This window comes from Sander vitreus, chromosome 2, assembly GCF_031162955.1.
Source record: "Sander vitreus isolate 19-12246 chromosome 2, sanVit1, whole genome shotgun sequence".
In the NCBI taxonomy this organism is placed as follows: Eukaryota; Metazoa; Chordata; class Actinopteri; order Perciformes; family Percidae; genus Sander; species Sander vitreus.
In genome coordinates, this window is record NC_135856.1 from 27,382,260 (window position 1) to 27,406,424 (window position 24,165).

General features: G+C 41.9%; 2 protein-coding genes across 8 annotated transcripts in view; both read left to right on the forward strand.

The window, feature by feature from the left end:
- Positions 1-21,805, forward strand: part of sorbs2a (sorbin and SH3 domain containing 2a) — a 69,321-nt gene extending 47,516 nt beyond the window's left edge. For 5 of the 7 annotated variants that reach the window (XM_078263417.1, XM_078263427.1, XM_078263453.1 and 2 more), the window contains 12 exons: positions 245-311; positions 1,192-1,242; positions 1,374-1,590; positions 2,759-2,873; positions 8,084-8,133; positions 9,051-9,226; positions 12,442-12,521; positions 12,800-12,897; positions 13,283-13,397; positions 13,528-13,656; positions 14,014-14,208; positions 14,672-17,856. In XM_078263417.1, the coding sequence (XP_078119543.1) occupies positions 245-311; positions 1,192-1,242; positions 1,374-1,590; positions 2,759-2,873; positions 8,084-8,133; positions 9,051-9,226; positions 12,442-12,521; positions 12,800-12,897; positions 13,283-13,397; positions 13,528-13,656; positions 14,014-14,208; positions 14,672-15,772 (2,394 nt within the window). In that variant the 3' untranslated portion in view covers positions 15,773-17,856. Of the gene's footprint in view, positions 1-244; positions 312-1,191; positions 1,243-1,373; positions 1,591-2,758; positions 2,874-8,083; positions 8,134-9,050; positions 9,227-12,441; positions 12,522-12,799; positions 12,898-13,282; positions 13,398-13,527; positions 13,657-14,013; positions 14,209-14,671; positions 17,857-18,527; positions 18,566-18,884; positions 18,992-19,483 lie in introns of those variants that run through there. The other 2 variants (XM_078263472.1, XM_078263435.1) reach the window with 2 other exon arrangements.
- Positions 9,622-11,496, forward strand: LOC144530741 (sorbin and SH3 domain-containing protein 2-like). Its single transcript, XM_078270453.1, has one exon. It carries the CDS (start codon positions 9,622-9,624, stop codon positions 11,494-11,496), a length of 1,875 nt encoding a protein of 624 aa, XP_078126579.1.
- Positions 21,806-24,165: the final 2,360 nt, after the last annotated feature.

Consider the following 24,165-nt stretch of genomic DNA (forward strand, 5'->3'; position numbering starts at 1 on the left):
GTCGTATGGAGAGTGTCTCAAACAATTAATCTTTATAAATAATGTATTCATGTCTCAGCATAAGTTAAATTATCTGTGAGTGAAATATGGATCTCTAGAAAGGCTGAGAGTGTGGCTTTTCTCTACTCAGTAAGTACTCGTCCCATAAAACTGTGGGAACCCTTTTCACTTTCTAACTTCAGCTATCCAGATTCTGTTGCATTTCGCGGCACATAAATCTTGATGGTTGTTTCTCTCTCCACAGACGGTGGATAGGCCTAAGGATTGGTACAAAACTATGTTCAAACAGATCCACAAGGTCCACAAAGCAGGTACGTCTGTACTGAATCACACTGAAAGGCGGGACTTTCCCATGATTTGAATGTGATTTGATCATCAGACATTATGAGAGGAATTGGCCATGCTTGCATGCTGTGCATGCCTGTGTGTGTGTGTGTGTGTGTGTATTTTCATGTGTCTGTGCATGCCGTTTTTTTTGTTAAACCAAAAGAGCCAGAACTCATTAGATGAGAGCAAGATAATCTGTAGAGGAGGAGGAATTTGAGAGCAACCTCTAATAGACACAGAGCTGTCCTGGGAAATATGCTGTAATTTTATGGGCTTGATGGTATCACGCAGTCAGTTCTGAGCTTGTTTGTTATAAACTGCAAAAACATCTACAGGCCTGTGATTATCTTTTTGATGCATCTTAGAGAGTTCCCATGACTCTCTGAATATTTACATATTCTCAGTGAATTTATAAAGCAATTTTCCAGTCCTACCAAAGTCTGTCTTTTGTGTAACCCCCTGTAGACTTAAAGAGTCGACCAAATGTGCAGTTCCCTCGTTTGCAGAAACGTAGCAGCTTTGAATTCAGCCAGAATCAAATACTCATAGTTATAACAAAATATGGTTAATACACTGCTACTGTTAAAAAAAAAATAATAAAGATATATTGGAAATACAATAGTTTGAGACATGCTGAGCTTATGGTTTAACAGATGGGAAGTAGTTTCTGCTGCTTGGGTGGTTTTGATACTTCTCTCCGCTGTGAAAAATGGTCACTATTGGAAACTACTTTGTAACTGACTGTGTTCAGTCTGACTTAAGGTGCTGTTCTCCCAGGAGAGGAAACTACACACTTGTACCCTCTGTACCATAAATGATGTTTGTGCATTTATCCCAATCACTCTTTGTTCCTTTTCTTTTTAGACGACGACTATTCTGACACATACAATGCAACATATGCTGTCATAAACAATGGTGAGAGATGTTTTATATATAACTAAAGTTGTCACACAACAAGTCATTTCTTCCCAACCCGTTTGTCTCGTCCCGCTATCTCTGCTTCAATACTTCTCCCTCCAATGTCTCCTCTGTCCTGTCCTTAACAGATGACTACAGCCTGTCATCTAACACCACCTTGGCCCACCCTGCTCCCCGGACACATACGTACAGGCCACTCGCCAAAAGCCCCTCGGACAACGGAGGGCATCTGGGCCCTCGGGAGCCTTCGCCGTCCCCTGTACCCCCACCACCACCTCCACCCATGCCGTCTCTCCTCCAGCTCAGGGCCAGAGACAGTGACCGCGAGAGAGACTCCCCTGACACGTAAGACGAGCTTTGTCTTATCTTTTTCGTTTAATTAAGCTTGGCATCAGTTCATGCAGGACACGGAAGTCATACGCCCGCTGATTGAATTATCATTACTGTCAGACGCACACCAATCACAGCCATTCTCACATCAAGGTGGTCCTTTTAAATGTGACTCCCTCCTCACTGATCCCTGCTTCCCTCACTCACTGCTGCTGATGGCAACGCTTGGCCTCCACCACCCCAGCCTCCACCTTCCTGGTTCAGAGTCCTAACATGACTCAAAGTTTAAAATGCTCCCTGTTTCAGCTTAGCATTCTGCTTGGCTGGTCCAGGGAGCATTATCAACAGCGGAGTAAGGGGGGCAAGATATATCGACTCAGTATCGTTATCGCAATATTATATCGAAAGTGTCGCGATAAGTATGCAATATTTAGTTTATTTTGTGGAGTGCTGCGTCCCGTCCGTTGGCTGTGTGGCTTAGTTGTGTTTGATTTAGAGCCCGCTTGAAACGCTGTAATGATCATGTTTCATTGGCCAGTTACCGTGCCACTTGCACATGTTAGTGCACGTCAGCGCTCGGGTCCACTACGTGACAAACCCTATGGAGCGTACCACGTGCGGGCATATTTCAACAGAGTGCGTTGTCTACTGACAGTTGAAATAAACCTTGTGTTGTAAGAAAACGTGTTTTAATTTGTTAAGTAACTTTTGTAATTTTACATGTTTAAAAATATCGAAATTAATATTGATATCGCAATATTCATAATCGATATTGCAATATCACATTTCGTCATTATCGTGCAACCCTAGAGCGGAGCCATCTGCGCCAAGCAGAACTCTATTTCCATTTGTTGCAATAAATAAATAATAAACATAATAAACATCTATGACAAAGGTGTTCCTGACTGAATTACACCTTATTAGTTATGAAATACTGGCACTCAATCATGGTTGTATAAGCAATCAAAAAGACATTGAAATCTCCACCACTTGTTATGTACGTAAACTAATAAATGGCATGGATTATATATTTATTATAGTAGTTTATGTGCATTTTCTTTTTTGGAGCCACCTGAAATTATATTAATTTTTAAAATTGTGCTAAAAGATATCATTGAAGGATTCATTAACTCAGGGTCTGGCTGATTTCTAAGAAACATGTTTTGGTTTTTTCTTGCACCAGGAATGAATGGGGTCCTCCCAACAGGAAAGTGGACACACGAAAGTACCGCGCAGAGCCTAAGAGTATTTTTGAGTATGAGCCTGGAAAGTCCTCCATTTTGGAGCATGAAAGACCAGTGAGTATATTTAAAAATGTTCTTTCATTCGATTATAATGAACTCTGACATTATCCTGTTAAAATCCACTAAACGTTTGGTAGCCATCATCACAGTACTGCCCTCCTTTACGTTTGAATAACCTGTGAGGCCTGGAGCCAATCTGGAATCAGCTCAGGCTGTAAAATGTATTCTTTATAACATTCAGAAGACGTGATGCGTGCTTCTATTTCTATTACTTTGACAGTGAAGGGGTTTCTGTTACTATTGTTGCTTGTTATTGTTCAGTAAAAGATACATTCTGTTGCTGCTCTGCTTCACTTTGGAGCTAAATAGAAGGTCCATTTCTGAAGAGGTAAAAGAATAAACATTGAGCAACATGAAAGTGAAATAACACTGCAGAGATAAGAAAAACAACTGAATGGTCAAACTTAGAATAGAGTCACAAGCCCTTTTACCTTTCTTACTTAATGCATTTTCACATTATGGGCTTTTACATGGACTTTTTTTTCCATCAGACACAGTGTGGGCGTTAAAAAAGCGAAGGTTTCTAGTGCTGCATCCTCTAGTGACTGTACTTGCTGTTCACTCTGTGTGGGGTGAATGACAAAGCAGACAGCAGAGATAATTACTGCGTAGAGAGAGGGCAAAAATAATCGACATAAGGTATCTGAGATAAAGAACAGGATAATGGAGAATGTGTTATAGATGAGGAGTCTGTTATGTGGGAAAAGATTTATAAAAAAAAAAATAAAAAAAAGGTTTTGCAGATGTGATGACTGCAGAGAGCTCTTAGGCAATAATGCATGAGTCAGTTCCCGATAAGGCAATTAAAGGAGAAGGCTATAGAGAATAGAAGTGAACCCACGCTGGCTGTCTCAGGCTCTTTATAAATGTTGTCTGTTCAGAAGCTTTTTTTACTCTCCACTCTTCAAGGTAAGAAATGGCACACAAACATCCTTTTCAGTGGTGAGGTGTCCATTTGGTGTCCAATTATGAGCCATAGCAAACAGAAATGTTGTTCTGGCAATCTGTTTAATTTCTTTTTTTCTGTATGGGTCCACAGTACTTGCGTCATTGTCAGTCTGCTCTAGGCTATCACTTTTTTTTACAGGGTGACTCATTTATCTTGAAGCGGAATTCTCTTTTTCGCAAGAGAGATGTAACACCACAACACCTACAAAACGTCTCCTGGCAGTGTTTCATTTGCCGTAAAAACTCTATTTCCATGTGGGAATGGGGTTAGAAAGAGCAGACAGAGTAGTAAACCAATGCATCATCTCCACAGTTAAAATGACAGTAAAATGAATAAGCCTCTTGACTACAGGGCACGGTGAAGTGTGTAAAAGAGAGAAAGCTGTTGGTTTAAACATGCAACAGAAAAGAGTAGATGATTAATTTGCCACACAGAAGTAACTGTTGTTTTGGCTTACCTGTCAAACTGTGTTGCATTTAAATATTTACATCCCATCTGACACTGTTTATTGCAGGTTGATTTAATATGAAAATCTATCTCTCTGTGATACAAAGGAAGTGTTTGGCAGTCTATTGCATCATGTCACATCAGCAGAGATAAACTTCTGCTTCCTGAAGGGAAATCTGTCCATTGTTTAAATGCCATGCAAATGCAAAACATAGTGGAGAATAGAACATGTTTTTTCAGCCAATAACATTTTGCAAATTGTAAAATTGGATGGCAGCTGTCGAGCCTAAATATGAAAGATACATCTCAGTCCTGAGCTCTAAATGTAAATATTTGTAAATCCGCCTTTAAAACTGTCTACGTTTTTAGACATGAAGGGGTCAAGTGTGCTGGGGATAACTTACAGAGGGAGAATGTGGCAGATTTTTTTGATGGCAAGACCAACTTAAATATAAATTATATAAACTTTATTTGTTTAGCACCTTTTAACTTTTCAAAAAAAGCACACAATAACTCAAAAGAATGTAGTCAGAATTTTAACTCTCTTTAGGTATACAAGTGGGCAGTACTTGGCTCAGTTGTTTGGCTGGCTAACTGCGATACCATACTGCAATGTAGAAGGGAAATGTACTGTACACCCATGTGAATAACCCCTCATGTATTTTCCAAACAGTTCTTCAATATATGCCCTGTCCACTTCTTCTTAAATATAATGAGCACCTCTGGTGAGACTGTGGCCTTTCCCTGCCACTCTGTCATACTGCATTTAGTATTCTATGCACTGAGCATACACAAAGGTGTGGATAATGAGATTGGGTGTTAAATATGTAATGCTCAAAGTAAGATGCTGATTTTCATTATCTGTCACTATGGCCGAGAATAAAGCAGTGGTAATGAGATTCTGTCATGGGATTTACAAAATTGTCTGCCTCTTCAGTCCCCAATGGTGACAAGAGTTAGACTTAGCTTATTTAGTGTATACAAGCTTAACTACTATATATACTATACTACAATATGGCACTATTGTATACTGCCTATGCCTACCAAATAGTTTAGTTTCCCTCATGTTTTGTGATTACTGTCAAAGTAATTAAAGTAGTGAAGCAAAACATTCTCAGTAAGATTTGTCAGTAGTAAATAGTTCATCAGCTGCTTTCGTCCCCATGAGCCAGTCTAAATCTTCATCCTGTGCCCATCTCCCTGTGCCACCTTTGCCCATTCCTAACCATGAGGTCCATGTCTCTCTTTGTGTGTGACTTCTTTCCACACTATCTTTCTTCTGTCTTTCTTCTACCTCCTCTCTCACTGTCATGATTTCCCAGACCTATGATGACATAGATTTAGAGAACGAGCCTTGGTATAAGTTCTTTTCCGAGCTGGAGTTTGGGCGGCCGGTAAGTCAGGGCCATAGCTACTCCCTCAACCACAACCCTGCCATAGGCATACACACACTCATGATTTTTCTTTTTTTTTTTTTATGCCTCCACCAATAGACTGGGTGGCGCTAGTTGTTTGGGCATGTGGTACTTGTTGGGTGCTGTGACCCCCTTCTCCCCCCCACCCTTGTGACAGGCTGTGTTATGTCTCTGCGTTGCTGGGTTTTTCGGTCTTGTGGCTAGCAGGCACTGAAATGTTCACGCACAGACCTGGATCATTTTATTTCAGGTCGGTGTTGCATCTTGCCCGAAAAAAAAAAAATCTGGAAAATAGGTTAAAAGGCAATGTGCTTTAGATGGCTGACTTTTTGGCTGGTAGAGCTGCACAGAACAGTCCATCAATCAATCATAACATTGCCATATGCAATATATAGGTCAGTTTAATAAATGGTAACTAATTTCCTTTTGTTTTGCATAACAGTCTGAGTCTGTGCAGTTTCTTCAACATCTCTTGCACATGCTAACATCAATCAATCAGCCTATTATTTACCCCGTTTATTCATTTGATTATTTATTCATGTCTGCTAGTAGTTTTGTTTATGTTCACTTTCCCTGGAGCAATGCGCTGCATAATTACAAGCTAAATGCTGTAGTGCCCTCTGTTGGATGTAGGTGGTAATAACGTCCCAGTGGCTCAGGGCAGGGTTTGCCTCTAGCCACAGATCTGGGATCAAATTACTCCAAGCTGACTGATTTACAACGTGTCATGCCTCTGTCCATGCCAGGGCATGACATGAGGTGATGATTTGTTGGGCTTATTCGAAATGTTCAGGTGAAAATGTCACATCTGGAGCTGGCATGACTTCCCAGAGTCATGTTGGGCTGTGTGTTGAGATTTCTACCTGCAATATTTAGAATGTTTCACACCACTGAATAAGCCCTTAGAGTGTAGATGGTTTGGTTTTGCTACATGCACTGACTGGTCCAGCTAGGACAGAATCTCACGGTAAGTTCATTGTTTGCGTGTATGTTGAGCTGACAAGTCGCAAGGAGTGTTGACCAACTGAGTGAACAATAGTTTATCTGCATTAGTAAACCAGCACTAAATCACAACATTTGAGAGTGCAATCCATTGCACTCTCAAATAAACACAACACTGCAGCTTGTGCTCCACTCGGCTTTCTGCTTCACAGCTTGCTCCCACACTCTGCATGTGTGTGTGGTACATGGGCACATTTCTGCGTGTGTGCGTGTTCGCGCGTGTGTGTGTGCAGCATGCGTGTGTGGTATAAAGGTTGGTGTAGTAGGCCTAATTTATTATAGCATTGACATACTGTAGTTTTTTTGAGATTAGCCTAGAATTAAAGCATCAATAGATTAGAATGTGCATAAGAATGGATGTGTATAACATGTAGGGGTGTGTGTGTGTGTGTGTGTGTGTGTATTGAGTGTATGTAGATGTGTGCATTGTACATTCAAAGCAGATGTGCAACGTTTGTGAACTAGTCCATCTCTGGTTACTCGGATTCTCTAACGGGTGTCACTCTTACCACATGTTTCTTGTTTTTTTTTGTTTCTCCCCATGATGTCACCACTGCTTCTCCTACCTCACCTCATTTTCACCTTCTTCCTATTCCTCCTCCTCTCCTCCTCTTCCTGCTGCTCACTGCTGCTGCTTGGGGCTCAAGCCTCCTAAAAAACGGCTGGATTATAATCCAGACATCTCCGCTCGCCAGCGCATTGAGGTAATCTCACATTTATGTGTGTTCCAGTAGTGTTGTTAATCTCACAATTTCTAACCAATCGTAGGAATTTAAATCAATATTGTTAAGAATGTGAGATATGATTGCTTAAAATTAGTGTAATGTAGTGTAGCACCATGTCAGTGCCATCTCATGTCACCATATCAGCCATCCACCGCAAAATGAGTATGATGTTGCTTTGTGAAGGCTGTTGAACATATAGCTTTGAAATGCTTTTAATTTCTTTGCTTCGGATTCTATTGTATACTTTACTGGAACAAGTGTTGCTGTTTCCAACATTATTGTGTGATGGTATTTGATGGTTAGCGTATCCTCAGAGAGACCTTTGCAGTTCAAGACCCATTCCAGCTGATCCATGCCAGATTTTGCAGGGCAGCATTTGCCCCCTGAGCTCAGCTCATAACATCCTTTGCTATATCACCTTTGTCATCATCCTCCAGAGCAGCCCAAGAGAGAGCAGGAATTTATCTTCACAGCTTACACCGGTAGGCCTCTTCTTGCTCAGGTGTGCCATGTGGAACCAGCATCCATCGCACCTAACGCTGGGGGAGCGTTTTGAGTGTGGCACAGCAACAACCGCATGCAGGCTGTGCATTGTGAGCTGTTCTGCCTTGAGTCTTTGTTCTTGCGGGACCTGACTTTTCTCTTTTGTTGTCTGTCCTATTTCAGACATCCCTGCACATCGCTCCTGCTGACAAGGCTCCGGAGAGACCTGCGAGGTAACCTCTGTTTCTTTTATTTTCCTCTGCATCACCACCCTTCCCCCTTCCCCCATCCTCTCAACAGCCGTGGTCCTTGTTGTGAAACAGCAGGGAACCAAAACTGCTCTTTCTTGCCTTGACTCTGGTGCAAAAAGCTAATGTGTCTGTAATTAATGAAGATTCTGCAAGGATTAGTGTTTGTCTTTATTTGCTTTTGCCACTGAAGCAGGGCACTTTGCGTCTCCCTTTCACTAACTGAGCCAGAATAAATTAACGCAGCCAACCTATTGATTCTGCCCTTCAACTCCTATCCTTAGCCTCAACCCCCTCACCCCCCCACACCTCCTCCCTTTCGTCCTACTCCCATTCACCAATGGCCTACTTATTCAGTCGCATTTTCCGCGGTTTAAGAAAGGACAGAAATGGGACGAGATGAATAGGCCATGCAATTTATGTAAGTGACATTGAGTGTGTTTGTTTTGAACAGAAAGCCCATTGGGGTTTTAGACATTTGGTATAAGAGAAGTTACAGAAACTCTGTTGTCTCATCTTTTCTTATACACGGATAATAGCCACGTTTTTTAGTAGGATGAGCTTGAATAATACTTAAAAATGAGTACACAAATGACCATGAAAAAGATGACATGATATATAGTTAATTTGTCTCTTATTGGTTTGGAAAAAAGATTTTTTTTTTTTTTACTGTTTTTACACAGTTCACGAAGGTGAACTTATTTCAGGTGTTAAACACCATTAACTTGTTTATCCTAAATAAAATACATTTAAATTAAACTTATATTTTGGTCTATGCGTTGTTTGTATACTGATATCATGATAATACAGGAAATATCGTAAATAGAATGTACAAGACATTGATAGTACCTGAATTCAATGTGCCTATTGCAAACTCTTTGATGTCTGTGACTGTGTTGCAGTGCTGCCAGTGACTACAGGAAGAGAAGGAAGTCTGAGCCGTCAAGTTCCCAAGTGAATGTCCAGTCTCAGAGCAGAGCTGTAACTTCCCCTAAACCAGTGGATGCCTACAGACCCAGCAGCAGCTTAAAGAGACCTGTGGTTCGTTCCTCACCAGCCTCACCCTCCAGAGCCAAAGGTACACACATATACACACAAACCCCTCCTTTTCACTTTTTTTTGTCTTTCTCTTTGTATTTCTCTTTTCCCTTCTCTTCCCCAGACTGTCATCATATGGGTGTACTGTACTTACCACATCACCAGAAAATCAAAGATTTGTTGTCATTTGTTGTGTTTTTCACAATATAATGTCTGTCTGATGTGGTCATAAGTTTCCTTGATTTGTATTGGTGGAAGTCTGAAGAAAAAACATCAGATCATCTTTTTTTCCCATCCTTATCTCTCCTAATTCTTCTCCCTGTCCCCAGCTCTTCAACCCTTTGATGGGTATATTTGCTTAATATGCTTTCCTCCTTCTTCTCTTTCACCACGCTGCTTTCTATTGGACATCTGAAAGGTGGGGACGCATGCAACATGTATCCAAACAGTTTAAACTCCCCAGGTTCTTATCAGCGCCCCTATCTGCCCCCCGTCCCCTCTGACTCTGTCCATTGCCATGAGGATTCCAGCCAGGAAGGCAGCTCCTCCTCCAAGCAGTCTGTCTGTTGTAAGAACAGTTGGCCGATAAAATGCCAGGATGCAGAGGCATGGAGCAGTGTGGAGGAGGTACCGCCCATCCCCGGCAAGCTCAAGTCACGCAGCTGTGATGACTTACTAAATGATGGGCATTCTGGCTCAGGCGGGCGCAACGCCACCCGCTCAGAAAGTGCTGGGTCACTGGTTTGTGATGGGAATCCCTCAGGTTCGACTGGATCCATCTCCACTCGCTCACTGCCTCGACTCCACCGGCGACGGGCACACGATTCACCGGGCTTTCTCCAGCTCTATCGTAAGATGCACCAGATCGACCGAGCTCAGCTCATCCCATCTGAAGTAATTCGCTCGGTTCGCACTCGCATCCTGGAGCTGGAGCGCCAACCTCACCTGCATCGGCATCGCCTCTCTCCTTGGACACCCTCTTGGGGCATGGAGGTGCCACGCGATATGGTGCCAACCCGCATTTCTGCATATGAGCGCCTTATTCAGAAGTCCAAATCCATGCCCAACTTGGGTGATAGTGAGGTGCCTTCGGGCACTACCACGCCAGGTGGCTCGTCATCTCGAGCCAGCAGTGGTGGCGGTGGCACACCCAGTTTTCCAAAACGCCGTTTTTCAATAGAATCTTTACTAGAGGAAGACAATAATAACAATAATGGCAACAGTGGAACAGTACCTCACACCATGGTTCACTTGCATCGACCTCGTAGCCCACCTGAGGGCCAGCCTCGTGTTGGACCGGAGCCCGGTCGTGGGCGGACCTTTCCTGCTCCTCCTGTTCCCCAAGGCCCACAAGCCAACCAAGACTACTCTGACAGTGAACAAGACGCTGTTGCGTCAGACCTCAGTGACTTCATCCAGGTGGAGGGCTCCTCATTTTGCAGTGAGAGTGACTTTGACCATTGCTCACTAACCTCCTCTGAGAGCTTGTACGGCTCTTCCACCCTTCACCACCACCTCCGTCATCACCACCACCATCACCACCACCACCCTGGTCACCAAAGTCTAGGCCAGAGCCAGGGCTACCAACACCGCCACCTCATCAGCTCTTGCAAAGGGCGCTGCCCGGCCTCTTATACCCGTTTCACAACCATGCTGCGCCATGAGAGAGAGAGAGCACGCCTGGAGCTCCAGAGACCTTCGCAGCAGAGACACAGCAGCAGCCATTCCCAAATCCAAAGTTCCCAGTCCCAGCAAGCGATGTCCAAGCTGGCCTTCCTGGTCAGCCCAGTGCCTTTCCGCAGGAAAAAGGGCTCACCACCTACCTCTAGAAGAACCAGTGGTGGCGGAGATGGCGGTAGCAGACCCAAGTCCAAACAGGCCATTTATGATGCACTAGACGCAGCCTTGAGAGACATATACGAGCACATTCAAGCAGAGAGAGGCCACAGAGGAACTAGAGCACCTGATGATAGCATTCTGAGGAGAATACTGGCCGAACTGCTGCCAAATGTGCCTGAACGAAGCTCGTCATTGCGGGGGAGGAGGGGGTGTTGGCACGGGGGTCAGTCCTCTGCATCTTTGTACCCAGATGGGAGCCCCACTGGGTATGCCTCACATAGAGAGGATCCCTCCACACCACGGCTGCAGTCACCAATCAGTGCCTGTTACGGACGCCACACAGACACCTCAAACAATAATGAGTATGGAGAGGAGCAGGGCAATGGGAATGGTCTCTGTTATTCAGGTGGAGATAATACACATGTCACACCTCAAATATGCACATGTACACTTTGTCAAACCTGCACATAGTTTGTTTCTGCATAAACATACACACACATACATGCATGCATACTCCACACCTCAATATCTCTTTCAGTATTGCATGGGCTCGCCCTATTCCTCTCATTGGTCAGCGGATACACCCATAACTGTGCTTTTCTATATATTTGTGTGACCTGTTTACTGTAAATTCTCAAGTTAAACCAGGTGTTAAAATAATGGCCCTATTTTGCTAGTGTCAGTGACTAAACACTTGTTCCTGCTGAAGTTTCACATTAAAGGTCTGCTACTAAAATGGGAGGATATGCCATTTGTGCTACTGGAAACCTAATTTGAAACATTGCAGACAATGCTGTCTCTGCTTGACAGTAGCTTAATGCTGAAAAAAAATTGGCAGTTGGCGTTGCAGTAGGAAAATTGGAATTAAATGAGTTAGAAAGAGAAAATCAGAGAGCAGTCTGTAATTGAGGTAAAGAAATATTTGAGAATTTACAGTATTACCCTGGTTGGAGTAAATAAATGTGAACATTCATCTGTTTGTTTATAATTATATTATTGTTTTGGTTGTAACATTTATCTGTTTTGCAGATTTATTTATGGAGTCGTTTTATAATCCCACAATCGTATTCAAGCCATTTGCTCTTGTGTTCATGTTTTTTTTTTATCAATGGTTTTATCATATTTAGTCATTTTTGGGCTGTATTCCCCTTGTTTCATTTTGCGTTGCAGATCTTTTTGACTGCATGTGTCATACTGTGGGTATCGCAATCACCTTGTTTTTTCCAGTATAATGGAAATAAAACACACTTTTTGACCCTAAGCTTTTATTCCCTCATTTACCTGTTGGAAAGGCATCATCACTGTACCATCCAGAATGTTCCCAAAGCATGTTTTTGTATTATGAGCATGCATGGGACATGATTGTGTTTATTATGGTAACTCCCATGACCTTTCTTATTTCTCTGCTAATCACAGACCAGGATGTCTCCAGGTGTTATTCCACCATGGATGGACGCCACACACCCCAGAGTAGAAGACCTACTCCTGACAGAGAGGTACAACACTGAAGCTGATTGCTAGTATTCTCAACACCAACGTGCACTTCATTAGGAGCACTAAATAGGCCATTTATTTCTTTAAAATGATTTAAAAAAAACACCTGGTATGTTTGGCACTGTCAAAATAGTTCAGATTGAACCTCAACAGGCTACTTTGTTTTTTGTCTTTAGCATCACAATACCACGGCACTGTTACATTTTCTCACAAATATAAAAAAAAAAAAGCTGTATTTTATGTTTTGCCCGGCTTTCTTTCTCTCACTCTCATCTCCTAGGTCTCCCATAAACAGATGACACAACTTATTCTGTTCTCTCTCCTCCATCAGAAACAGCCTGCGAGAGCCATTTATGATTTTAAGGCACAATCAGCTAAGTGAGTACAGTAAATGCACAGTGCTTGGACAAGGATGCCAAGCTTTAAAGCACGAATGCCTAACTGCTTATCACATCTCGACTCATTGCATTCAATGTTGTGATTTCAGATACTTGTGCATTTCACAAAGTCAAAGTTTCTTTTGCTTTCTAAGATAACTTTATCGTCACATCCTAACCACCACACCTGGATGGCTTCCGCTGATTTATTTTATGCAGTCTTTAAATATATGCATGAATAAAGCTAATTTTTGCTGTACTTGGTCTTATTTCATTCTGCTTCAGTGGCTGATGTTTACATGAAATAATTGCCCTGGTTGAAATGGTCAGTTCATGTCTTCTACACACCTGTGTGCTGGCACTCTGATGACATGAATGTGTTGCAGGGAGCTGACATTTAAGAAGGGTGATGCATTGAACATCATCCGGCAAATAGACAACAACTGGTATGAAGGGGAGCACCACGGACGAGTTGGGATATTACCTATATCGTATGTAGAAGTAAGTGTGCAACTGATAAACTGTATGCGAGGACCGTAGATGTGCACCATTTTGTGTCTTATATGTCATTTGTCTCTTTGATTTCTCTCCTTCGACACGCACATTTACACTAATGCACACACATAAACAGAAGATGCCATCCTCAGAGAAGCAGCAGCCGATTCGTCCTCCTCCGCCAGCACATGTCAGAGAGATCGGAGAGGGAGTGGCTCGCTACAACTTCAATGCTGATACGAACGTGGAGCTGTCTCTCAGAAAGGTAGCCTGTTTATTGTTTGTGTGTAAGTGAAAAGCTGCAACAATGTAACTGGTTTTGTAATGGTTTATAATTAGGAGGAACTCTACTGTTTTGAGTTTATCTACTGGACTTTGAAGTGATTGTAGAAACTCAAAAGATGCAAAATCTCTTCAAATTATAAAAAAAAAAACAAGTCATCATCCAGATGTAGTTACAGGGTTCCCACCAGGCAGTGATGATATGTTTGATGTGGTTAAAGCTATGTAGAATTTGAGAATATCCTGCCTGCATTAAAAAACAATACAGTGGTAGAAGGCAATACATGTGACAAAAAGTGTGTGTGTGTGTGTGTGTGTGTGTGTGTGTGTCTGTGTGTAGGGTGAGAGACTTATTGTGATAAGGCAGGTGGACCAGAACTGGTACGAGGGAAAGATCCCAGACACAACCAAACAGGGCATCTTTCCAGTGTCATACGTTGACATCGTCAAGCGCTCCCCGGCCAAGAGCTCTGCCCACCACATAGACTCACATAGTTACCCTGGCAACAGGACACCAAGCTCTACACCCATCAAGGTAGGAAAATCACTACAACATTGTGACAATTGAATACAAGAAACCAATACAATAGAGTAGCACAATTCTAACCAGCAATTTGTTTTAAAGTGCTGGTGATAATAAAGCACTTTGAGCTACTTTTATAAATGAATTGATTTATAATTTGTGGGTATTTATTTGTGAACATCAGTGTTGGTTATTGACTAACATCACAAATGCTAACAAATATGTTACATTCTCAAAAAGTAACATGTTGTAAAAAAACAGTTTATGTTAATATATTTAAATAAATACGTAAATGCATCATCTGCATAAGGGAGTCAATACAGCCTTTAAGCTCTGTTTAGCCCACACACACACACACACACACACACACACACACACACACACACACACACACACACATACAAAACACAGTGTACTCTGTGTTCCAGTTTTATAAATTACACTGTTCCTTCTTTTTCACTTCACTTTCATGGAGCCTTTCTACCATCTACCTCCATCCTCCACTACTCGTGACCTGCCCTCCCCTCACCCCCTGTTGAGAAGGCTTGACCTGCAAGCTATCACCAACGAGTGGCTGTCTCTCACGTTGGACTCATCAGCGTCTACCCCAGCTTGCTCCCTCTCAACCACCCCTGTACCGCCCACACCACCCCCTCCCCCACTCCCCACTGACCTTACACCTCTCCTAAAGGCTCAGGAGCCCAATGCGCCGTCACAAAGAGGCTTCGCCATGCTGCCCCAGAGGTTTTCCATAACTCCTCCATTTAACGAAGGGAGACACAGTTTAGGTCACACCCCCCCTGCCGTGCCATTCTCCCAACCACCTCCACCTCCTCCTCCCCTTCCTCATTCCTCATTTACCTCTCCACTGCCTGTCTCTTCACTGCGATACAAAAGTGGCAAAGGAATAGCCCAAGCATTACACATTTTTAAGCCAGAGGTTTTGTCCTGCACAGTGCCAGAGCCAATAAAGTCACCCACAGAGGTTCCACCACGGCACAAGTCAAATGTGGAAGTACATAAAAGCAGCATAATCCCTGATGTTGAGCTGCAAGTAAAAGACCCTTATGACGAGCTGTTGTCCATGGTTCTGGATGGTTCTACCAGTAAAGACGATGCTTACTTTTCAAGATTGTCTTTGGTAGATTCCCCACCAGCTACGCTGACCGATGAATCCCAGAGCAGGTTTACGCTAAAAGTAGAAGAATCCCATCAGCCAGCAGTGAAACCCACAGCAGTCACTCCAGCCAGCGACTCGGCAGGCAGCGCTCGGTTCGAGGTGCAGTTTCACAAGCCTATGACAATGGAGCCACTACCCATCACTTGGGGAGGGCATTCAAAAACTCTGAATGTGCAACCAGTCGAGCCTCAGAGACCACCATCGGTGACAGGAAGGGGATATACTGAGTTGTTCATTGAGGAAGAGGATGAAGCTAGAGAGGACAGAGAGGAGGACATTAAAGGTTTAAATGAGAGACTCAGTCCACAGGTAGAGCATGGTGTGAGCTTTGAGAGAAACACTACAGGGCCCTGGAAGGGAGATGGAGGGAAGTGTTTTAAATCCAAGAAAAAATAGAACTACTTTTGCCTTCTCTTAAAAAGTTTGACACAAAGGTCAATGTACTTGTGTCACGCAGCCATAAGTCTGGATGCATTTACAGGGAAGTAATATGTTGTATAACTAAAATGTTTAATGATCAAGGCATCTATGGTGACAGATGTTTCCTAACAATAATGGAGATTGAGGAGTGTGTTAGATTACCTGTTGTTTTATGCCCTCATCTACAGCAGTGCATGTGACTTTGTGCAGAGTGAAACAGTCTTTGTGTTCCATAGGCCTTTTTTTTCACAGAAGACATTTTGACATGTCACAGTAGGAAAGTGTAAATTATCAAATTAATATTTGCTGATTTCCATTTAGCTGCTTCAGTTTTAAGGTCCTGGCTCACTGTCACACTTCCATGGCTTATTGGGACACGTGAACAGAATGGAGCCATCGATAATGTTTTTAATAACGCCTGTGCTTTTCCTACTATGACACAACTGCTGTGAAAATAACCTATATGTTTATTAAATAATTTTTAATGCTGCATAGTGGGTCTATTTCACACCCATAACGGTGAACAATTAATATAGTGCCAGGGAGTGATCTCAAATGTAAGTGTAAGGATAAAGTACTTTACATGAGAGAGGGAGTTTTTGACATTTTATTCGTGCATTAAAAATCAAAGAGGAATTGCATGGACACTCAAGTCTTAAAATATCACTATTGCACAGCAAATTGTTGTTTTTTAACAGCATGCATTTAAAATATTTTTCTCCACGTCCTTTCCTGGGCTCAGTAAAAATCCTCAGCATTTAGCTTCTGTGACTCAGAATTGATGTGTGTGTCATTACCTCTATAGGCTGATGTCTCTCCTTCCACTTTGACATGGTTACCTCCCCCCGGCCTCCCCTCACCCTCCGTACCACCACCTCTGACATCCTTACCTCCCCCTTCCTCTTCTTCTACTTCTGCTTTCACTCCTTCTTCATCTTCTACTTCTGCTTTCACTCCTTCACCTACTTCTACTTTCACGCCTTCCTCATCTTCCACTTCTTCCTTTACTCCGTCGTCTTCTACTTCTTCGTTTTCTCCATCATCTACTTCTTTCACTCTTTCATCTTCTACCTCTTTTACTCCGTCTTCATCTTCTATTTCATCTTTTACTCCTTTGTCTTCTTTCTCCCGGTCACAACAGCAGGATCGTAACACCATCCCTCCCTCTCCCCCTGTCTCCCCTCGGCCCCCATCCCTGCCTCACCTCATGACATCGCTGCTCACTTCAGTCTCTCCCTCTCCGCCCGTCTCCCCATCTCCTATTCACTCCTCTCACCCCTCTCCAAACGTTCCCTCACAGCGCTCTGTCTGTCACCCCTCAAGCTCTGTCTGTCTGTCTCATCTGGTCACATCCTGCCCCAACTCAGAGTTGCCTATTCCCCTTCCCACCCTGACTCCCCCTAAACCCGCCTCTCCTCCCCTCGCCACTCCACGCTCTCCCCCAACTGTACCCCATCCAGGATGTAGGTCTCCCAAAGTGAAGGTAAAGCTGGAATGTGGAGATGATGGCGTTGATGTAGATTGTGCTTGTGGTACCAAGGATTATGAGAAGAACTCATCTGATGATACCTTTCTCTAACTTTTGTGTCGTTGACATTACTGAAGCTGAGACTACGGTTGATGTGATTAGGCAACTAATCAATTGACAGAAAATGAATGGACAACACGTTTTCAAATCTGATTAATCGTTTGTTATTTATGCGAGGATAATTATGTGACAATTTGATGCTTTTTTGTTTTATATCATTCTAAATTGAGGTTTTGGACCGTTTGTTGGACAAAAATACAATCTGGTAAATTGTGATGGGCATTTGTCACTATATTTGCTATTTTTAGTAACTAAACGATTAATCAAAATGTTAAATGCAATGCAATGCAAACAGATTAACAGATATGGAAAATAATTGTTTTTTTGCAGCCATAGCTGAGACTACTACGTCGTTTGCACCCTAACATACATTGTGCACTATCCTTTAAGTGATATAGTGATGATTTATGGACAACGGAAACATTCTTGTTCTTGCTCGTGTTGGTTGTACTTTGGTGTGTTTAGGTGGATTTGGCATTGGCATGCTGATGGATTATGTTTTAGAGCACGTCATTAGCCTTTGTGCTTGTGTGTTCAGCTCACAGCGAAGGCTGCTGACTCGTTTACTGTTGAAGATTATCGGTGTGTTGCTTCTGGTCTTTCTGCCTGTTAAGCAGGATCCAGTTGTTGGCGGTAAACCTCCTCGTAGTCCCATCTTGTTCCGGAGGTCCTATCTGTCCCCTGTTAGAGGGCGAAGGGTAGGGGGGCATGTCTTCATTCAACCATGCTCATACTGTACACTTGTCTCTGCGCAGGAAGGAAGTCTTTAGAAATAAGTAACCATATAATTCATGTGTGTGTATGTATGTATATATATATGTATATATATATATATATATATATATATATATACCACATATTCTATAACATACAATAAAAAAGTATGCTGTATTTCAAATACAGTGTAATTTTCCTTTTAGCAAAATAGAAACTGTAGTATTTCTGCTTTGAGTGTTTGGTTGGTTTGTCTATTCATGTTTTTAAAGGATGTTGGTCACACCTCTGGGTGTGAAATTATACCTTATTCGTCATAAGCGACAACATTGGACAAGTCTTTCCATTTGACCTCCTCAAACCCTAAACAAAAGCCTCACAAATACCAGATTTTAACTTTCTGTCTGTCTGTTTCTGTCTTTGCCACAGCGATTAGTTCAGGACGCACTCCGTGGTGGAGGAGACCCGTAAGTTATACATTTTATTATTCCACTGATTCGCTGTTATCCAAGGGAACAAAAAGATATCTCTTAGTGCTAAACTGAAGGCATAGCAAGGTATACAATATGTTTTAAGTTGTTAAAAATATGTTAAAAGTTTAACTTTTTAAAGTTTTTTTTTACATTTGCTTCATTGGTTTAACATTTAAACACAAACAGAGAAAATACTGGATAAAGGAGAAAAAACTGATCATATTCCAAAAAAGAAAAGTAACATTACTGTTCAGTATCATTACTGCAGAATATCAAGAAGAATGTCAGTTCACCATGAGTTTTTCTAACACAGGTACCAGGCCGTGTACAACTACGGGCCTCGCAACGAGGACGAGCTGGAGCTGAAGGAGGGCGACATTGTAGATGTGATGGAGAAGTGTGATGATGGCTGGTTTGTTGGTAAGAGGAGGGACTGCAGGGTTGTGTAGTTATGATACTAGATACATTTATCTTACAGAAAAGCTGGGCAACAGTTGTACACTATGAACAGATACAGTAGGTCAGATAGATGCTGTAACTGTGTATCCTGGGTTTGTGGTCTGGTTGGCACAATGACGTAGGGGTATTTAGCAAATATCAACAAACCGAGGCCACTAGGTGGCACTGTGATCCCACCACATATTTAGAACATGACGCTTAAGTCAACATTATCCTGCACAGCTGAGTAAGTCTGATGGCCCTGAGAATCTGCTGCCGTGTAAATCTTTACATTCTTTTAGGAAAAACTTGCCCTCTGAAGGTGTTTTCATTCGATTCAGTTTGATCTCTAGGTTTGGCTGGTTTCCAGACTGCAGTGAGCTGGAATAAGATCAGTGACTGCTGCTGACTGAAGTTTCAGCCAGAGTTTGGAAGCACTGACAATCTCATTTTATTGCTCTTTGTTTTTGAAAGGAACCTCCCGAAGGAGCAAGTTGTTTGGAACCTTCCCAGGGAACTACGTGAAGCAGCTATAATGATGATTCCAGACTCCTCTCCGCCCCGCCCTGGCTCCGCCCCTTTCTGTGACACGTCCATCGCCCACAACACCCGCAGGACACTACCTTCCAACACTGGTCCCCTCCCCACCCCCCACCCCCCCCCCCAAGACCTGTCGCAGTTGTGTGTTTGCGTGTATGTGTGGCTCTTCAGCTTCACACAGACAGAACATTTAGCTCTAACTAGCCATCTTTAATGGAAGACTTCTATGAAATAACGTTTTTTTTAATCTTATCTTTTTATCCTTATTTTTCTATCATGGAGAACCCAAACGTTCGTGCTCCGGTCAGTGACCTTTAACTTTTGACTGTAATGGAAGGATATCGAAGGAACTACGCAAACGTCAATGATAGGAAAAAGGGCACCGCAGTGATGCTTTTCTTTCTGTTAAAGGGCAGTTAGATCACCACGATCACCTTTTTCTTTTTTCTTTTTCTCTGCAGTATCTCAAACTTAACAACACTTGTTACATTTCATTTCAGTGTGCAATTACAGATATCCACAAAGACATTCAGTGCAGAGAGTGTTGTAAAAACAGCATTCTGTCAGCAGACGAGACGTGTTGAAGGGATTGCAGCCGACTTACATGTGGAAAAGACTGTGTGCATGTGTCAATGTTATGTGTTGCCTAAGGTATTGATTGGTTGATAAGAATTTGGGGATATGAAAGACTATCATTAATCATTATTAAGCCACCATTTCAAATATTGCAAATGCGGAAGTGTGAAAAATATTGATACTGTTGCACTTGCTGTCTAAATCTGATACATTAGATTTAAAGTATTAGATTAGAGAACACAAAAATATTTTCGACTTCTCGGTTCTTCATCGTCACACTAGGATTGATGCACTTTAACGGAACTTTAACACAATTTTGTGTTTGTTTTATCTCAAATTTCACTTCAGATTTTACACACTAGACGTTAATTTGTCTGTCGGGGCTTTTGCTGTGTATTGGTCATGTTTGGAAAGTGTATGCAAAAAGGTTACCGACCTTTTTAGGTATTATATTTATTAGAGGACAAGTGCTGGTCGAACTGTGTTATGACGATTTCAGAAAGGAAGGAACAACAGGATGTTTTTCTAATATTTTTCAACAGCAGCAAACCCACATTTGAAGGATTGTTATTGTATTGTATCATTGTCCAGATAGATGCTGAGTGACCGAATACACAATAGTTCATGGGCTATAATTATGCCATAAGTCATGATGTTTTATGTTGAATTATTTAAGTCAGATGCAGGATTAGATAGCATTTTATCAAAAACCTTCAGTCATTTAACCGCAGACTTTGGTGGCATCTTTTAACCCTGTTGTCAAAGTAAGCGGCTCGCTGTTTCATGTTATATACTATTTCGAATTATGGGCAGTTTCCATCTTAGTCATGCTCAGTGAATATGATTTATGTTTGTTTTTTCTCACAACAAAACAATTGTTAAAGCACCTTAAGATATGTTTTGTTTCATCATTCATTGTCCTTCACGTCACCCTGTCATCCACTACTTCAGCTGGTGTGTGTGTGTGTGTGTGTGTGTGTGTGTGTGTGTGTGTGTGTGTGTGTGTGTGTGTGTGTGTGTGTGTGTGTGTGTGTGTGTGTGTGTGTGTGCTTTTTGTAAGCCTTTTGTATGAGAGCTGTAAAATGGCCAACATCCACTTGCTTTATAAAGTCAGCTTTTTCTCACCCACCATCAAATTTGGTTTCCTCGCCTTCTTTCTTCACATTATTCATCAGTGGTGCTAATTTCCACTTTTTCAAAGTTAATATGGTAGCCAGGCATGTAGGGCTTTTTTTTCTCTCCAGTGCTTCGTTGTTTTAAAAGTGAGTGACGTATTTAAACTCAAGTTACTGTAGTTAGAGTGAGTACAGTTGGTGATTGCTGCCTTACATCCAACTCACTAATTAAATAGCCATGTATATGTAAACCTTCTGTGATGCAAACAATTAATTTATGCATATATAGTCTAGAAACCATCAGGAAAGTGTGCACAGAATGATCACAAACTACAGTGTTGAGACATACAGTGAACCTTTAGTCTGCCTTTGATACATTAGGAACACATTTAGATTGAAGACATGAATTCGACCCCTGATATGTTTATACATGTAATGAAAGTGTTAATCCTATACGTTATTCATGTTAATATCAAATTCAATGCACACTCTTGGACCTAAGTATTTCTACAATATCTTAGCATTTGTTGGATGATTTTATGGGGCTGTATTGCTAATAAAATCCAGCTGGTAGATGAAATATTCCCAATTTTTTTTTTTTCCTTTCACCTTAACAGAAGAGACAACTCTATGGTACAGAGAAATAAACTATAGGGCATATCAGCCTTTGACAATACAGACAGTGCTCAATTATTAATTGTTAATAGGATCAGTTAATTGTTAGTTTGGGTCTTTTTCATTGAAATGGTTGATAACAGAAATATAAAATTTCACCAAACTTGTTTAACTTCTCAGCATCCAGCAGTAATGTATAAGTGTACTCTAGGGTGTGTCAGTATAGCGTGACATCATTGTTGGGCATGGTTACAGGTGCAACACACTTGGAACATAGACTGTAAAGATAATGGATGATGCTTCCGGGTCTGACAAGTGAAGCCAATGCGGAAGGGACTTAAATCTGCATTCTATCTAATTTCCAGCAGGGGACGACTCCACTGGCTCCCAAAAGAAGTTGTTATTTTTTAAAAGTCAGTGGGAAAATGACCCTACTTCTTACATGATTTATTACCTCAGTAAACATTTTCATAATAAGTTTATGGTCTCAAATGCTAGTTTCAAATCTTCAATACAGTGTGGTGTTCATTTAGTAAATTATGGTCCCATTTATTTTAAAAATGGCAAGAAGCAGGGGATGCTTTAGGACCTGTCAATCATGACAGAGCTAACCATGGCTCTTTGCACATTAAAGGTCCTATGACTTGCTGCTTTTTGGATGCTTTTATATAGGCCTAAGTGGTCCCCTAATACTGTATCTGAAGTCTCTTTCCCAAAATTCAGCCTTGGTGCAGAATTACAGCCACTAGAGCCAGTCCCACAATGAGCTTTGCTTAGGACGCGCCATTTCTGTGTCTGTAGCTTTAAATGCTATTGAGGAGGAGAGAGGGGGGGGGGGGGGCAGGGTGGAGGGTGGGGGTGTGTCCTTGACCAACTGCCATGCTTCGCTTGTTTACAAGCCATGATGTCTCTCTCTTTCTCATGGGCGGGCCAAATTCTCTGGGCGGGCAAAGCAGAGAAAGGGGAGGTAACCTTCCTCCTTATGAGGTCATAAAGGGAAGATTCCAGATCGGCACGTCTGAGCTTTCATTTTCTCAAAGGCAGAGCAGGATACCCAGGGCTCGGTTTACACCTATCACCATTTCTAGTCACTGGGGGACCATAGGCAGGCTGGGGGAACTAATATTAATGTTAAAAAACCTCATAAAGTGAAATGTTCATGACATGGGACCTTTAAAATAGCCGTGAACTTGTTTTTGGGCGTTGTCCGTGTTTTCGTTTTAAATGTTAAACCTCTCACTGTGTGTTTTCACTTCATCAAAGTTAATTGGAACATTTTTGTTGCATAAAAATGTCAAGTTCAGCATTCTGCCAACCAAGCTAGCTACCATTAGAGTTAGCTGGTAACTGAAGGGAATTCGTTTGCCGAATGGCGGCAGTACCTGGCGGTTTCCCGCCAGAAAATCTCCACTGGATGCCTTGCGTCAGAAGGGTTGAAAATCGCCACCTTTCCCTCTTTAGTGTTTAACTTAGAGCAGAGCTTTTGCAACCATAAACAACACTGGATTGGCCGTGTTATCCTCCCCTGCGCCACCCTCTCGTCAAAAATCATCTTGTCCGGTTTCAAAAAACCAAGATGGTGAAATTGACAAACACAAGGTTTCAAAACCCCAGTCCGCTACATCCACTATTTTTACAATCTATGACTTAATTTTAACCTATTTGAGGTTTTAGCATTTCTTTTTACACAATTTGATAAATGAATAAAAGTTTGTTTAGTTACAAATTCATGTAAAACTTAAACTTGACTTAAACTTGACAGTCTAATCTCAGAAGTATGTTTAACGATGTTTGTAAAATACCAAAATAGGCCTTGCAGTGTAAATAGGCCTTTCATGTACATGTCTTTCACAGGTTTAGCATAATATTATTATTATTACAGTACATGCTTAGGCACTGTGTGCAGTATGTGCTCACCTCATGTTGTTGCAGGTGTGAATAAGTCGCAGAGAGAAAGAGTGTATGAATAAGAACCGAGACATACTTTTCTTAAATGTCTGCAAAGAGCGAGAGAAAGTTTGAGAATGAATACATCCACTTCCCCTTTTTGTCAGGGAGTTATGTTATTGCCATGGTAACTGCAGAAACAAACAATGACTCTGGTTCACTTTAAAGTACTTGCCTATAATGACATTTTCAACGCTCTACGCAGTTGACAGATTTTGTGGTGTGATTCCTAAACTGTTTTAACTGGCACAGTGAGTCATTAACATGATGGAAAAACTCAGAGCGAATGCGTAGGCCTATCAGTGAGACATAGATTAACAAGCCTCAGTCACACTTTGTTGATAGAGTGCTCTTGTCGCCACA

Bases quoted from the DNA above. Each gene is read 5' to 3' on its own strand.
- LOC144530741 (XM_078270453.1), top strand. From the start codon at position 9,622: ATGTATCCAAACAGTTTAAACTCCCCAGGTTCTTATCAGCGCCCCTAT.